This window comes from Pelodiscus sinensis, chromosome 19 (assembly GCF_052426305.1).
Source record: "Pelodiscus sinensis isolate ZL-2025 chromosome 19, ASM5242630v1, whole genome shotgun sequence".
In the NCBI taxonomy this organism is placed as follows: Eukaryota; Metazoa; Chordata; order Testudines; family Trionychidae; genus Pelodiscus; species Pelodiscus sinensis.
The window spans coordinates 12,071,428-12,087,902 of record NC_143070.1 but is presented as its reverse complement, the minus strand read 5'-3'; the positions used below and the strand labels follow the sequence as shown (position 1 = coordinate 12,087,902).

The window sequence follows — 16,475 nt, the reverse complement described above, 5'->3', positions numbered from 1 at the left end:
AGCCCCCCAGCTGGTGAAAGGAGCCAGCGCCCCTCTGGGGTCTGATCCTCAGCTCTGATTGTTCCGATGTGTGGAACAATGTCCCATCTTTCTAATAAAGAGACAGGCATGATCCCTGCCCCTATGCAAATACTAAGAAGTTGTTATAGTTCAATGTGAGAGCCTGGAATTTTACAGTGGGGGCAGTTCCTGCTGTCTGCCCTCGGGGGGTTGCCCCCACAGTCCTTATAACCTCTGACAGCAGTAGGGTGGCCCACTCAGCTGATCCAAAGGGAGCTTCCCATCTCTAACAGCCACCAACTTCAGCAGAGGGGCAGGACATTGCTGTACTGGACAGCAACGCAATAACCTGCCCCTCCCTCACCCCCATTAGTTACAAGCGGCAGCTTGTATCTTGCCACAGAAGGGTAGAGTCCGTTGCTCTCCAGGTTCTTGTGTGATACTGACAGTCTCTGAACGGGCCCATCAATGTAAAGAGCTGGGCAAGATTCAGAAAGGACCATCAAGGAGTTCTTGTGGCAGAGAGCTCCATGGGCCAGTTATGCCTGGTGAGAAAACACATTCCATCCTTGAATTGCATTTCTCTACCTTTGAGTGAGGGGAGTGGTTCAGAACAGCCTTTTGAGGGAACAGGACAAGCTAACCCCAATCCTTCCCCCTTAGTGGAAATGGTCTGAAACTGCATTTCAATCAGGCAACAGACAGATACAAGGACAGCTAACTATACAAAGTCATTTTCTTACAGCTCATCTAGGCTATTAGCAGATCAGTGGGGTAAGGAGAGGGCATATCTTTTAAATTGCCACCCCCTATTTTGTCCATAACTAGGCTGAGCAGAGTTTTAGGTTTATCTATCATTGATAGAGAATATTGATTTTTCAGCATTCCTTTTAACATTTTCACAGCTGCACAAAATTGGAGCTCAGACAATTATTTAGTGAGACCCTGATGCACGGATTCAAGCAAGTAATGCATTGTAAGCCATTAAAACAAAATCTAACCTCACGGTAAATATCCTTCAACCAACAAATCAGACCTGTGTTTAGCTCTTCATTCACCAGGGCATCTGTAACAAGCCTCATTCAGAAATAGGCCGGTGACTGCAAAGTTTGGAAGCAGTATTTCTCATATCTACATTTTGATCACCTGCAACAGAAATATAGTATTTGTACAGTGTGTGTGAAATTGATGTTTGCCAACTTTACCAAGAGACAGCTAATTCTCCCCAAGCATAACATGTCACAAGGAGAGGAGCTGGGATGCAGAAAATGCAGCAGTTTCCCCAATTAAGACAATTTCCCAAACTGGACAGTCCCTACTAGAAAGAATCAATGGACACAAATCAGCTATTCCTAAAGGGAATATACAGAAACCTGTTGGGAACACTTCAATCTACCTGGTCACACTTAAAAGATCTCCAAGTGGTTGTCTTGTTGTAGACACAGAGAAGGGTTGGCATTACAATTCAGCCACAAATGTAATTCACACTTATGGTGTCAATTAAGATAACGGAAGTCTGGAATATTATCAGCCAAACAATAAAGGTGCCAAAGAGCTTCCCCGCTTATCACCCTGATTAGCCATTCATTAACTCATAAATAGCTGTCCTTTCCCTTCCTCTCCCTAGTCCCAGCTTCTGTACTTAAGCTGATTTGGCAGTTTTATAATGTGTTCACTTTTTTCATTGTATCCCTCTGGTATATATGGTCATGCCAATTCTCTTCCAGAATATGATCTGAGGAAGTGGGTCTGGCCCACGAAAGCTCATCACCTATTAAACCATCTTGTTAGTCTTTAAAGTGCTACATAGTTTTCCTTTTGTTTTAGCAAGATCAGAATAACACAGCTACCTATTACTAATCTCCATGCTTTGTTAGTCTATAAAGTGCTACCAGACCATTTGTTGTTTTTTTAACTTTATCCCCATTAAGAGTTTAGGTGCACATACTAAGAGCCCATTTCTCCCTGCCCAAACCCTTGTACCAGCCCTGCCCACTGCCAGGGGCTGTGAAAGGCCCCTGGGTTAGAATTCTCCCCTCGCTGCCACTCACCTGCCTCCCCACCAGCCCACGGGCAGCTATAACCGGCCTGGGACAGTGCCAGCATGACACAGAGAAAGATCTGCTTTCTGCAAGCAGGGAGCAAAAAGCAAACAGCATTCCTCTCTAGATTAATGATCTCTGGGCTGTGTCCCTGCAGAGCCCTTGCTAAACATCTCCCCCGCTCCCACACACACACATACACACACACTCCAATCAACCTCCCCCACGATCCCCTTTGCCCAAGTGGGGCGTGTCCCCATACTGTTGGCAGGATCCAGGCTGCACGGTGGGGGATCATGGTGAAACCCACAGGGGTGCACACGACCTTGGAGGAGCAATTTCGTAAGTAACTTGAGTCCAGCCCGAGGAGCTGCCAACACTCCAGGGTCCCTGTCACAGAGCACAGCAGCGGCTTCCCAGCCGGTGTGCAGGAAGGACCGGGGGCCAGGCAGCTGGGAATTAAAGGGAGAGCAGGGTCCCAAAGAGGGTGACAAATAGCAGCTGGCCCTAGCCACCAAACAGAGCCCAGAGACAGCAAGTGGGGGGGGGGGGGCGGTTTGCCCAGGGTTGGCCCCCCTGTCCTGGGAATCCTGGCAACCAGCTGCAGGTGGCTGGGCAAATGAACTCACTCAACTAGAGACAAGGAGGAGAGAAGACAATGGGGCTAACCCGATGTCACCACCCCCAGACAGCTCCCCGCCAGCAGCGTCCTCATCTGCTCAGCAACCATCCCAGTGTCTTACCACCCTCCTCGGAAAATACCTTTTCCTACTATCCAACTTAGACCTCCCCCACTGCAACTTGAGACCATTGCTCATCTGCAACCACCAAGAACACACTGGCTCCACCCTCTTTGGAACCTCCCTTCAAGTGATTGAAGGATGCTATCAAGTCCCCCCTCTCTTCTCCGGTGGTCGCAGCTCCTAGTCCCAGCACGTCTGGACTTGTTGCATCAGTTATAAATGTAAAGTAAAAATAAAAATAAAAAAAAATTGCTTGAGCTCTGGCACGTCTTTCATCACAAATGAACCACCTGGACTCGGTCCCGTCCCCTCCTTGCTGCGTCCACTTTGCTGGTGTGTGCAGGCAGAGAGGGTTGGCTGGAATCTGTCCCTTTCAGTCCCCTCCAGGGATGGAGGGAGCTGAGGTGGGAGGCAGACGTCTGGCCTTGGTTCCTTTAATCCCTTATAGTTAGGGTGGCAGACACCTTTCCTTGCTCTGCTGCCTGCATTCAGTACCCACCGAAGAGATGTCAGTGCAGGGAGAGACCGTGAGCTAAGGTGGGGGATGGGGGGGGGAGGTAGGGAAGAGCCAGGTTATGGGGGTGAAATGAGCAGGTGGAAGTGGGTGCTGGAATGCCCTGGTGGCTCCCCTCAATGAGCGCACACACACATACACACACCCCGCGGGTGCTACAGGCTCTTTTGATCTGAGCTCTTTTGTGCTTTGTCTGGTGAAGTCACAGAGCCCTACTGGGTGGGACTTGTGCCAAGAGAGATTACCATGGCGTGGAGCTCTGGGAGATGGGGGGGGGTTCAGCATGTGGGACGCTGAAGGGTCAGCTCATTGGGCAGGGGGTGACACCCCTCAGGCAGGGCCTAGAGAGCCTCCCCCCCAAGAATGTGCCCAGGGACCCCAAGATTGGGGCAGTGGACGGGCATCTGATGTGGTCCCATTCTTTGTCTTGATTTTATCCCTTCCCTTCTGGCCATCCCAATGGACTCAGATCTCTGCAAATCGCCTCCTGCTGCTGCAGAGCCTCCAGCTTCTCCCCAACCCTGATTGGTTAATTTTGTGTCCTGCCACCCCCACCTCCGCCTGTCCCCAGCCCTCCTGTTAGTTATGATCCTGCCCAGCCCCCACCTCCGCCTGTCCCCAGCCCGGCTGTTAGTTATGATCCTGCCCAGCCCCCACCTCTGCCTGTCCTCAGCCCTCCTGTTAGTTGTGATCCTGCCCAGCCCCCACCTCTGCCTGTCCCCAGCCCGCCTGTTAGTTCTGTCTCAGCCCACCCCCCACCTCCGCCTGTCCCTAGCCCGCCTGTTAGTTCTGTCTCAGCCCACCCCCCACCTCCGCCTGTCCCCAGCCCGCCTGTTAGTTCTGATCTTGCCCAGCCCCCACCTCTGCCTTTCAGTGCCTGTCTATTCTCTGGGGCTGCAGTAGGTTTCTCCCACCTCCCTTCTCCAGATCTGCGAGGAAGTGGGAGGAGCTTCTGGGATCATAGAGATGAGGAGCCAGGGGCTGAGCAGGGGGGAATCCTCTAGGGTTATAGATGCCAGAGAGGCTGATTTCAGGGATACAGTTGGAGCCAGTCGCCTGTGTCCCACACCCAGATCCAGGGTCGGATTCTCTCCCCAGGGAGGGAGCCCGGAGGGAAAGTGAAGATCGGGGCCTCGGCTGTAGCATCGATAAATGTCACCTGCCCCTGGTCACAGTCCAGACAAACCCAGATCCTGCTGGGGGGGCTCAGGGGCAGGAGGGTCACAGGGGCAGTGAGAGTCCGGAACTGTTCCCAGTGCCGCTCCACAGCCCAGATCCCGCCTTTAGGGGTCAAGCTGAACCCTCCCTTCCTGTTCACCGACTCTCTGGCCACCCCCACATCCCAGTATCGCCCATCCCCCACCTCCACCTCCCAGCAATGTCTCCCCGAGGTGAAGCCCTCACGGCCCAGCACACAGCACACGGTGTCAAATCTCTCCGGGGTGCTGGGCCGTTGCTGTGATACGGAGTCACAGCTCACCCATTTCCCATCCTCTGACAGGATGAGGTTGGGATGGGCCGTGTCTGGATCCAGAGTCACGTTGGCTGGGGGGAGAGAATCAGAGCGTGAGGGGCAGAGTTTGTGATTCCCCCTGTGACACGTCTCCCCCGCACGGCACGTCTGGGCTCGGCTCCTTTCCCACTGCGCTGGGGCTCTGGGCCGAGCTCCGACCTGCCTCCCACCAGGCTGCTCCGTCTCCAGCCCAGCGCCCAGACCCCGCAGAGCCAGCAGGGAGGGGCAGGGACTGGCCCCAGCTGGGCTGGGCGGGAAGAGGCTGAACAAGGCGAGTCCTGCACTGGGGGTGCCCAGGCGCCGTGCATAGGGAACGGGGGTGTCTCTGTCCCAGCCATGGCAGGAGGCTGACTCAGGGGTGACAGAAGGAAGAGGGGCCCCAGGGAGCTGAGGGGGTCCCAGTGGGGGCTGGGCAGAGGGAGAGAGAAGCTGAGCTCACGTGGGGAGAGAGGAAAAGGGAAACAGAACCAGAGCTCTGCTCTCAGCAGCTCCCCAGCTGCCTGCCATGGGCCCAGGGCTGCCCCTGTCTGTGCCCTGGGCCCTGGTGCTCTGGGGTCTGATCCATCCCTTCCCCCGGCAGAGCAGGGACCCTCCCATGGACTCTTGGGTCCTCTGCCGGGGGCAGGAGAAAGAGCAACATCCCCGAGTGCCCCAGAGTCCATGCTGAGCACAGCCCCTCAGTCACTGGGGGGGGAAGTGTGACGGACCGGGCCGTGTCTGGGCACAGCTTAGGGCATCCGCTCAGGGCGAATTGCTCAAATCCGGGGCTTCTTACAGCCCCCTTGACTGGTGACCTCTCCAAACAGGCCACAAACCAGTCCCACAGAGCGCTTCAGCTGCCTGCCTGAAGCCTCCCGAGCAAAACCCCTCCAACACCCCAGCAATATCCGTGCCCCAGATGGCCCCGGGCCTATACACAGGTGGGGGGTCCTAGCACCCAATCCCACCTACCCCGAACAAGTTCTGTCCGGTTCCAAGAAACCAGCCACAGATCCCTGGTCAATTTACCCTCTGGATCTTACCCACAAATCACGCTGGGCCAATCCTTTAGAATCTATATCTAAAGGTTTATTATTACAAGAAAGAAAAGCCTGAGAGTAAGGTTATTAAAGTACAGTACGTTACATGCACCGAATCTCCCAGTTCTCGATGCAGGCTCTAGCAGAGATTTTGCAGCTGCTGGTTAAAAGTCCTTATTGCACATCCTACGATCAGGATGGGTTCACAGGTCTTCCGGGCTCTTCAATCCCTGCAGTGCTGCCTCTGGGATGAAGTGCTGAGCTGAGAACAAAATGGCATCGACCACATGGCCTCTTTTATTCCCTTCCTGGCCTCTTCTTGTATGCAGCAAGTCACCTGGTCAGAGGCCAATCTCTATATTTCCTGCTGGCTGCCCTCAGGTGACAAATCCCATTCTTTGGGTGTGTCCATAGCCTATTGAGAGTCATTGTTCCACAGGGCTTTGCTACTCAGCCTGTCCATAGCCATGCTTAAGCACATTCACAGAAGTATTCAGCTTCCACACAGATTACAGATTCCTACCCACACACACAGACATTATATACTCACATAAATAGTGTACATAAGATTAACAAACAATAAGCTCCCATTCAATACCCCACATGGCTCCCCCCATTCCAATTTCTGGGGCCAACACCCCCACCTAGGGGTGCAGCAGCGATCTGGCTGCTTCCCTCCAATTCAGCAACGTGACAGGAAGGGAAACTCCCCTCTTGGACGCCCTGCACCAAAGAACAAGGGGAGCCCAAGGCCAAGAGCTGCCAAGGAGGCCAGGCCAAGCCAAGCATGCTGGAGAGAGACAGCCAGGAGGGAGGGACAAGGGAGGGGAGAGAGGGAGAGACCAGTGCCTGGAACCATATTGGATGGGATGGAAAAGGAGATCAGTGGGGGGGGCTACATCTCTGGGGCAAGGGGAGTGGAGCAGAGGGAGGGTATGTCTACACTACCACCCTAGTTCGAATTAGGGTGGTAATGTAGGCAACCGGAGTTGCAAATGAAGCCCGGGATTTGAATTTCCCGGGCTTCATTAGCATATTGCCGGCTGGCGCCATTTTTAAATGTCCGCTAGTGCGGACTCCGTGCCGCGTGGCTACACGCGGCACGGACTAGCTATTTCGGACTAGGCTTTCTATTCCGAACTAGCTGTACGCCTTGTTCCACGTTGCGTACAGCTAGTCCGGAATAGCACTAGCGGACATTTAAAAATGGCGCCGGCCGGCAATATGCTAATGAAGCCCGGGAAATTCAAATCCCGGGCTTCATTTTCAACTCCGGTTGCCTACATTATCACCCTAGTTCGAACTAGGGTGGTAGTATAGACATACCCGGAGGAAGGGGATAGGCAGGCAGCTGTAAACGGCCTCTCCACCACTGAGTTCAGCCAGCCTGGGAATACAGCCTGAGGAGGCTCTGTGAGGTGTTGTTAAAAGGGAGCCCTGGTACCACCTGGCAGAAGAGTCGTGACCTTACAGCAGCTTTTAAACTGCAGCTGCTGGTGCTGACGCTCCAAAAATCTCAGGCCCCACCCTGCTTCCACGGTGATGGCAAAGGAGCCGCATTGTCACATGGGAGGGGACATCTGAATACGGACAAACCATTAACGTCGGTTACCTTCTCCTTTATGGAATGCCAATCTTCTCCACCCTACGACCAAGCAGAGAAACATCAATGAGGTGATCTGAGCACACACTCGATCTCAGAGAGAGCAAACCACGGCCCGTGGGCCCCACCTGCCCTGCTATCCGGCCCTGAGCGGAGCCCTCAGCTCTCTCCCTTCTTTCCCCCTCCCCACAGTCCTCGCTCTTCATGCCACCTGCCCCAGGCTCCTGGCAGTGTGACTGCAGCTGTGGCCGGGCAGCACAGCTGTGGTGCCACCAACCCCAGTGGTCTGGGTGGTGCCGTCATGGGGCAGAGTTGGTCAGGGGATGGGAATCTGGGGTGGTCTGGGGCAAGGAGCAGTGGGGATTGGATAGGATTGGGGTGGGAAGTCCTCAGGGGGCAGTGAGGAGCTGGAGAATGGGGGAGTCAGATAGGGGCAAGACCTGAGCTATGCCTGGCTGTTTTCTTCCCTCTCCGGCCCTCCCTACAATTTCTGTACCCTGAGGCGACCCACTTTGTTATATATGCAGAATTCAACATTGTGCTCATTGACGCCGTGAGAAAGTTGCAAGTTACAAATTCTACTAGCAATGTCAAATAAATCCGAAAAAAAAGAGAGCTGCACAAACACTGTTTCCAAAGATGCCTAAGTGATGTTTGTACAAACACTGCACAAACACAACCTTGCGGCTGGGTTCTTTTATATTTCAAACAGCTCCGCTGCCTGTGGAATTAGTCCTGGTAAGCTACAGCCAAACTTTTACCTGCAAACAAGTTACACTTACAAATGAGCCAAGAAAACCTAGAAAACCTATTTCAAGCATGTGCCTGCTCTTATTGAAATCAATGACACCCGCCATTGAATCTTGTGGCTACAGGGGTTATTCTAAAAAATGTACAAGAATAGGGGAGAAGGGTTTCTTACATTAAACTTTGAGCACTTGCTTTTCTTTGATTACTAGTCATAGAACACACCCCCTTCCATAAGTGTTCATCTATCTTGACCAAAAGATGATTCGCATCATGTTACTTCATTTTATTTTGTTAGATTTTCAGAACTAAGGTTAATGCTCAACATCTATTCAAAGATCAGTACGTGTTAGTAGCTCAGAATACTCTCTCAAGTGACATTTTGGCATGAGAATTCTCATGCTTACTCTGAGACCACCATTCATTTTTAAATGTATATTATAAATGACAAAAAACAAAGACAAAACCCTACAGAAATAAAGCACCTTCTTAAGGACACATGTTAGTACAAAGATTTTACACGTAGGAAGAAGGAGAATGACACTTACTGAGTGAAGCTTGTTTCTCTAGAAAACAAGGACAAACAAATCAATGATTATTGGGGGGTTTCTCTTTCCAGGATCTAAATGCAGGGTGGGGTTCCCAGCACTGCCTAAGTGACTAGGGCAAGGAAGTCCCGATGTCCCCTACATCATTTAGGCAGCTTTGGAAATCCTACTTGCCAAGGATTATACACATGAAATGGAGCTGGAGAAATGTTCTGAGGTAACTAGGATGAAGTTTAATAGGGACAAATGCAAAATACACCACTTAGGAAGGAACAGTCCGTTTCACACATACAGAATGGGAAGCAACTGCCTAGGGAGGAGTCTGGCAGAAAGAGACCTAGGGGACCACAAGCTAAATAGGAGTCAACAATGAGACACTGTTGCAAAAAAAAGATTTGGGCTGCATTAACAGGACTGTGGTGAGCAAGACACAAGAAGTCATTCTTTTGCGCTGCTCTGGGCTGATCAGACCTCAATTGGAGTATTGTGTCCAGTTCTGGGCACCACATTTCAGGAATGATGAAAAGTCAAGAGAACATGGCCTGTGAAAGAAGACTGAAAGAATTGGGCTTGTTTAGTTTGGAAAGGAGAAGACTGAGAGGGGACATGATAGTGGTTTTTAGGTATCTAAAAGGGCGTCACAAGGAGAAGGGGAAAAATTGTTCTCCTTGGCCTCCGAGGATAGGACAAGAAGCAATAGGCTGAAACTGCAGCACGGGAGGTTTAGGTTGGACATTAGGAAAAACTTCCTACCTGCCAAGGTGGTGAAACACTGGAATAAGTTGCTAAGGGGGTTGTGGAATCTCCATCCCTGGAGATATTTAAGAGCAGGTTGGACAGACACCTGTCAGGGATGATCTAGACCATTCTTGGTCCTGCCGTGAGGGCAGGGAACTGGACTCAATGGCCTCTTGAGGTTCCTTCAGTTCTAGTAATCTTTGATTCTGTGAAATTGGCCTATGCTGCACAGGGCTAATGCGAAACCCTCTGTACCACTCCTTGCTTGTGTAACCACCACCAGGTGGATTTGAACCTGGGACCTCGGGAGCTGACTAGAGGAGCCTCTACCCTCTAAACTAAAAGCCAAAGTTACATGAATGGGTTACATTTGCACAGGCAGAGTGGCTGTGAGCCAGAGCGCCAGCGCCTGCACCCCCTCCAGCATGTCACACGCAGAGTGTTTACACCGGCCCTAGAATGTTTAGAATAACGGTGATTTTGATGCATCCCACAAAGGCAAAAAGGTTTAATTTCCCCCTTCTTTGCAGAAAATCCCTTGTGAATGCCCCTGTATGTCCTGCTCCAACATTTACCTTTGAGTTTGAAGAGATAAACAATCAGGGCAAAGGAGCTCAGCAAAGCCACCAAGATCACTCCTAGAGACACCTTCCAGGGATTCACCTTAGGGAAAAAGGGATCTGAAAAACACAAGCCCAGAGGCACCCACATTACTTACTAAGCAGGGACAGAGCTCTGATGACTCCATTGTGTATAAGGCCAGCCCCCGTGGGACCGGTCTGACACAAAGGAGGGAATGTGGCCCCATCAGCACCGCACCAAACACCACAAACTGATGTTAAAATGTCTCCAACTAAGACAGCCACCAAATTTGCACATTGGTGTATGAGTGAGCCTGGCTGGACGTGCAATGAGAGACAGCGCTCGCTTTTCAATCCCTGGGGCAGCAGTATGGGACCTGTGAGATCTGCCGTGGGAACGTGGACAAGCCCTTTCCCCTCTCTGTGGCTCCATTTCCTGGCCAGCCTTCCTGGGGTCCTGATGATTTAGACACTTGTTCGTTGTAGCAGGAACAGACTGTCGTTCTGGCTATGGCTAGATTGCGTCCGTCGGCAGAGGGATGCAAATAAAGCACTTCACAAGTGCAAATGAGCCCGGGATATTTAAATATCCTGGGCTTCATTTGCATACTCACGTTCCGGCGCTGTGCCAATCAAGCACCAATTCAAAAATGAAACCGCAGTTTAGCCGCGGTTCTGTCGACAGCGGGGAGCTTTTTCGACAGATCCTGTACTCCTCGGTTTTTGAGTCTTTGATCAGCGGGTGTTATGCCAAGGAGAACAAGTACCAGTGTTAAAGAACACTCAGAAACTGTCAGGTTGTCTGAAAACAAGAGCTTGTAAATCCACTACTTCCCCCATAATTTGTAAATGAATCATAATCACAATTCATCCCAACTACTGTGCGGGGAACTATTCCTGATTTGTGGTTCTCCTTAAATCTCAGGTCTAAATCTCACCACCTCTTCCTATGCAAGCGTACTCTCCTCCTCCCTGGCCTCAATGCTCCCACTTCCCTGCAATGAAATCAAAGCAGAATACCACTGCCACCATCTCACTGCTCAAACTGCATTATTGGCCGCTTTATAGCCCTCTATTGGCTTCCCTTTCCCAAAGCAGCAGACATGAACCTCTTGTCTTCACCCCTCCAGGTCACCCCACCTACCAACCCTGCATAGCACCATAAGGCCAGGTGCCGGGTTCAGTTCATGGATTGTGTCAACTTCAGTCCCCCCGTTCTAGGTGTCTTCAACAAGGTATGTTGGGTTTTTACACACGCTGCCCCACAGAGTGGGAAACACTGCAGGCAAGGCCCATAAAGACACCATCTTGTCCGGCTTTTGGTTTCTCCTCAAAAGTCACCTCTGCAATGATGCAAACTGAGAGCATCTAGGTTGTGCATGGCAATCAGAGCTGGGAGCATCACCATGTCAGTCAGAGCTTAAGAAACGATATCGGTGGTGATGAAATCTGGGTCCCACAGAACTCAATCAAAGCTTTGCCATTGACTTCTGTGGGCCAGAGATTTGCCTGGAGTTTGAGCCTTGCAACAGAGTGAAGAGTTGTCCCGTCACCCATAAATGGTCAATAGAATATCTAACAATTATACATCTGTGCGGGAGTGGAAGGATGTTTGGCAGTTTGTCTCCTGCGCCTTCCCTTTACTGTTCAGTCAAATACAGTTCAAGGTTTCAGGTGAGTTATTCAAAATCTTTCAGTCAAAGGAAGCAAACAGAACATAACACATTCTTCAGCCAGATCAGTGTCCTTATGTCCTTTCTGGCAGAGATATAAAGTAACTAGATTGGTCTGATTACTCTGCACAGTATAGGCAGGAATTTCAAAAGTGCCTAATATTCACTCTACAACAGAAAACATTTCTGGACAGCAGAGCTATGGGAGTTGGGGTTGTGATATTTTATCAACAGAGCTTTTCTGACAGAAGCCCAACTGCAGTCATAGTTATACTAGAAATCCTGCACTTACACGCCTGTATAGGTTAGAATTGCTTTGGGAGTCTGGCGTAAAATAGACTAGCAAAAGTACAGCTTCGCCAGTACAGCTGTGTCCACACCAAGGCCAGTGCGACGAGTCTCTCACCATTTCCTGCGGGGTGTCGATCCCAGCCAGGGAAGCCCCCAGGGCAGAGCGGTTGCTCCGGCTGTAGGGCCAGTTCCCTTCAGTTGTGGAGAAATAGAAGCATTTCCCCCATTTCTCGACCCAGCTGTCCAGGCATATGAGGCCCTGCACATCTGGACAGCGCCCAGATAACAACACTGAAATGAGACAGGAACAGGTGGGGTGAGGGGTCCTGACTGAGGACGGGCAGAAATGATCCCGGCGCCCCAGGCTGCTGAGACTCCTCTGACCCTGGCAGGTGCTGGGGGGGTGTGAAGGAGCCAGGAGGACGCTGGGAATCCAGCCCCCAAAGGGGCTGGGCTCTGCCCTGTGGGCGAGGAGCAGCCCAGAGCCAATGGACTTTCGAGCCGCTGAATGCCCGGCCGGGCTGGGCCCAGGGCCCCTCTGGTGTCAGTAACGGGGTATAAACAAGCGTGTGGAGAAGAGTGGGTCTGGTGGATCCACTTAGACTTTCTGAAAGCCTTGGGCAAGATCCCTCACCAAAGGTTCTTAAGCAAAAAAACGCTGTTGTGGGATCAGAGGGAAGGTCCTGTCATGGATCAATAATGGGGGGGATGTCTACACTACAGAGTTAGTTCGAACTAACGGACGTTAGTTCGAACTAACTTTCATAGGCGCTACACTAGCGCTCCGCTAGTTCGAACTTAATTCGAACTAGCGGAGCGCTTAGTTCGAACTAGGAAAACCTCATTTTACGAGGATTAAGCCTAGTTTGAACTTACTAGTTCGAATTAAGGGGTGTGTAGCCCCTTAATTCGAACTAGTGGGAGGCTAGCCCTTCCCAGCTTTCCCTGGTGGCCACTCTGGCCAACACCAGGGAAACTCTATTGCCCCCCTCCCAGCCCCGGACCCCTTAAAGGGGCACGGGCTGGCTACGGTGCCCGTGCCAGGTGCAAGCCTGCCAGCACCCAGACAGCAGACCCTGCACCTGGCACGGCTCGAGCCACCCACCCGATGCCCCCTGGCCCTCCCCCTCTTCCCGGGACCAGGCTGGCGGCTCCCGGGAGCTTGCCCGGGACCGCAAGAGGCGGGCACCCGCCTGGGCTAGTGCGGACATCGTGGACCTTGTCCATGATCTCCACACTAGGCACAGGAAAGTGGCCGTCTAGGGCAGGAGAGCTGCCGGCCTGGCCACCCAGGAGCAGATGTGCATGAAAATAAAGGAGGTCCACTGAGACCCCCGACCCTGAGCCCTGAGCTTACAATGGCCGTCCTGGGTCAGACCAAAGGTCCATCTAGCCCAGTAGCCTGTCTGCCGACAGTGGCCAACCCTAGGGACCCTAGAGGGGATGGACCAAAGACAGTGACCAAGCCATTTGTCTCGTGCCATCCCTCTCCAGCCTTCCACAAACCTTGGGCAGGGACACCACTCCTACCCCCTGGCTAGTAGCACTCCATGGACCCAACCTCCATCACTTGATCTCACGTCCCTTTCAACTCTGTTCTAGTTGTAGCCTTCACAGCCTCCTGCAGCAAGGAGTTCCACAGGTCGACTCTTTGCTTTGTGAAGAAGAACTTTCTGTTGTTAGTTTGAAGCCTGCTACACATTCCTTTCCTTTGGTGTCCTCTAGTCCTTCTTTATGGGAACTAATGAAGAACTTTTCTGTATGCACCCTCTCCACCCAACTCCTGCTTTTAGAGACCTCTATCCAGTCCCCCCTCCGTCTCCTCTTTTCTAAGCTGAAAAGTCCCAGTCTCTTTAGCCTCTCTTCATATGGGACCTGTTCCCAACCCCTGATCATTGTAGTTGCCCTCCCCTCTCCCAGCCTCTCTCTTCCCCTCTCCCACCTCCTTTTCCCAGACTCCCCCAGTTTTGTTCAATAAAGACAGATTCCATTTTTAACACAATTGTCCTTTATTTTGTACATCAAGAAAAGGGGCTAGGGAAGGGTAAGTGGAAAGAGGTGAGGGAGGAATGGGGTACGAGCCCCCGATGGGGAGGACTGGGCTGGCTTTGTGGGCTTCTGGTGGTGGAAGCTCTCCTGCAGCCCCCCAATTGCCCCCTCTCCCCAGATGGCAGCCTGCGGCAAGTGCAGCCAGTCTGATGGCCGAGTGCTGTGATGTGCCCAGTGTGGGTACTCCGGGCACTCCAAGCCAGGACTGGTTTGCAAGCAGGGCACCTCTGAGAACTGTCTGTCCGGGGTGGGGGTCGGGTCCCTTTAAGCGCAGCCCTCGGCTAGCCTGAGACAGCATCTCCACGCTCTAAGTCTTCCTCTGATGCCCTGCCGGCACTGCTTCCAGCCATCCTTAAGCCCTGTTCAGGGTCCACTTAATGTGGACATGCTAGTTCGAATTAGCAAAACGCTAATTCAAACTAGTTTTTAGTTCTAGACGCGTTAGTTTGAATTAGCGCTGTAGTGTAGACATACCCTGGTTAAACCAGATGCGGGAAAAATGTGGCCGCATTCAGATTTGACCCACTTCACATATCTGTTCAGCCTGCTCCCAGTCCCATGGTGCAAGGGGCACTTGAGCAGGCTGTCTGCCGTGGCCCCACACTGTTCCTGGAAGCGGCTGGCTGCTGCTGGCCTGTCTTTTGCATGCGCCAAGGCAGCTCAGAGACATGCCAGCAGCAGCTGGTTGCTTTTAAGAACAGTGGGGCCACTGCAGGCAAACAGCCTTCCTGAGCACCCTGCTGCACCGTGGCACTTCAGCAGGCTGGATAGAAATGTCTGAAAGTCTAAGTACACTGTATCCACTGGTTCGTCCTTGTCCACACATTGGTTATACCTGTGGTAAGGCTTCCCGCCCCCTTCCCCCCCCACCCTCCGGCCACAGCCTGCATCCTCGACCCCCTTCTGCACCAAACTCCCTCCTGGAGCCCACACCTGTCACCTTCTTCTGCATCCTAACACTGTGCATCAACCCAGAGCTCCCTCCTTCACCCCCGCTGCCTCCCATATAAATATAATACAAATGTGTGGACCCTGATGACTTTCCAAAACTCATGGAGTGGCCCCTTGCAAAAAAAAAAAAAAAAAAAAAAAAAGAATTACCATCAGTTGCACCGTAGGGGAAAAAGAACAGAAATGGAGGGTCAGTTTTCACAATGGAGAGAGCTAAATTGAGGGAGGGTGTCTGCCAAGGCTCTGCACTGCTCCACATCTTAATAAACCATTAGGGAATGGGGTGCACAGTGAGGTGGCAACATGTAAAAAGAACACTAATTAATTGTTATTCAAGAGAGAGATCTTGGAGTCATTGCGGACAGTTCTCAAAATATCCACTCAGTGGCAGCAGGAGTCAAGAAAGCAAATAGACTATTAGAAATCCCTGAGAGAGGCTCAGAATGAGACAAAATATAGTAGTGTCATTTTATAAATCAGTGGTGTGCCCACATGCTGAATACTGAAATTAGTTCTGATATCTCAAAAAAAATGTAGAATCGGAAAAGGTACAGTGAAGAGTAAAAAAATTAGTGGATGGACCAGCTTCCATGTGAGAAGAGATTAGAATAGGACTGTTCACCTTGGGCAGGAGGATCAATATAACTACGAGTGGTGTGGAGACAGTGAATATGAAAATATTATTCACCCCTTGCCAGAACACAGGAACCAGGGCTAACCCATGGGATTAACAGGCAGCAAGTTTAAAACAAACAAAAGGAAGTATTTCCTCTCATGGCAGTCAACCTGTGGAACTCCTTGCCAGGGGATATTATGAAGGCCTGAAATATAACTAGATTTAAAAAAAAAAAGTGAGAAGTTCAATGAGGTGAAGCCCATCAAGGGCTATTAGCAAAACTGGTTAGGGATACAGCCTCATGCTCTAGATGTCCCTAACATCCTGCCTGCTAGAAGCTGGGACAGAACAATATTGGATGGATCACTTAGGAACTTCCCTGGTTAGTTCATTCTCTCCAAAATACCTATTGCTGGTGAGTGTTGGAAGACAGGTCACTGGGCTAGTCTGATACAATTAGCCCCCTTCCCCTTCCTTCATGGCGGCTTGGCTGAGTGGTGGGTGCTCAGCCATACCACCGCGGGTGAGGAGAGGAGGGGTGGGGTAGTGACATACACGGCCATGGGGCAGGGCTGTCTACGTCACTGCCCCCCCCTTCCCTCTCCTGCAGCTCCATGGCGGGAGGAGGAAGGGGGGGCCATGACGTACACGGCCCCGCCCCCTGTCCGTGTACATCACTGCACCACCCCTCCTCTCTTCTCCTGCGGCCGGCCCCTACAGCCCCTGATCCTCTCCCAGCTCTGCTTCCCACCCCCCTTCTGGCCAGCCCCACTCCCTTCCCCTCCCTGCGTGGTGCCCTGCCCCGCCCTCCTTCACTTTCCTCCGTGGCACGCTGTGCAGCCCCCAG

At 51.8% G+C, this 16,475-nt stretch overlaps 1 protein-coding gene across 1 annotated transcript; it reads right to left on the bottom strand.

Moving 5' to 3' along the window:
- Positions 1-4,329: 4,329 nt before the first annotated feature.
- Positions 4,330-15,013, bottom strand: LOC149522175 (butyrophilin subfamily 1 member A1-like). Its single transcript, XM_089771490.1, has 4 exons — positions 14,995-15,013; positions 12,128-12,303; positions 10,043-10,130; positions 4,330-4,844 (listed from the first exon to the last, which is right to left on the bottom strand). The coding sequence occupies exons 1-4, from the start codon at positions 15,011-15,013 to the stop codon at positions 4,330-4,332; spliced, it is 798 nt and encodes a 265-aa protein (XP_089627616.1).
- Between the last annotated feature and the right edge of the window lie 1,462 nt (positions 15,014-16,475).

Excerpts from the sequence above, each read along its gene's own strand:
- LOC149522175 (XM_089771490.1), bottom strand. Across the intron at positions 10,131-12,127 it reads TCGACACCCCGCAGGAAATG|GTGAATCCCTGGAAGGTGTC; the intron begins GTGAGAGACTCG and ends TTTTTCCCTAAG. Across the intron at positions 4,845-10,042 it reads TTATCTCTTCAAACTCAAAG|CCAACGTGACTCTGGATCCA; the intron begins GTAAATGTTGGA and ends CTCTCCCCCCAG.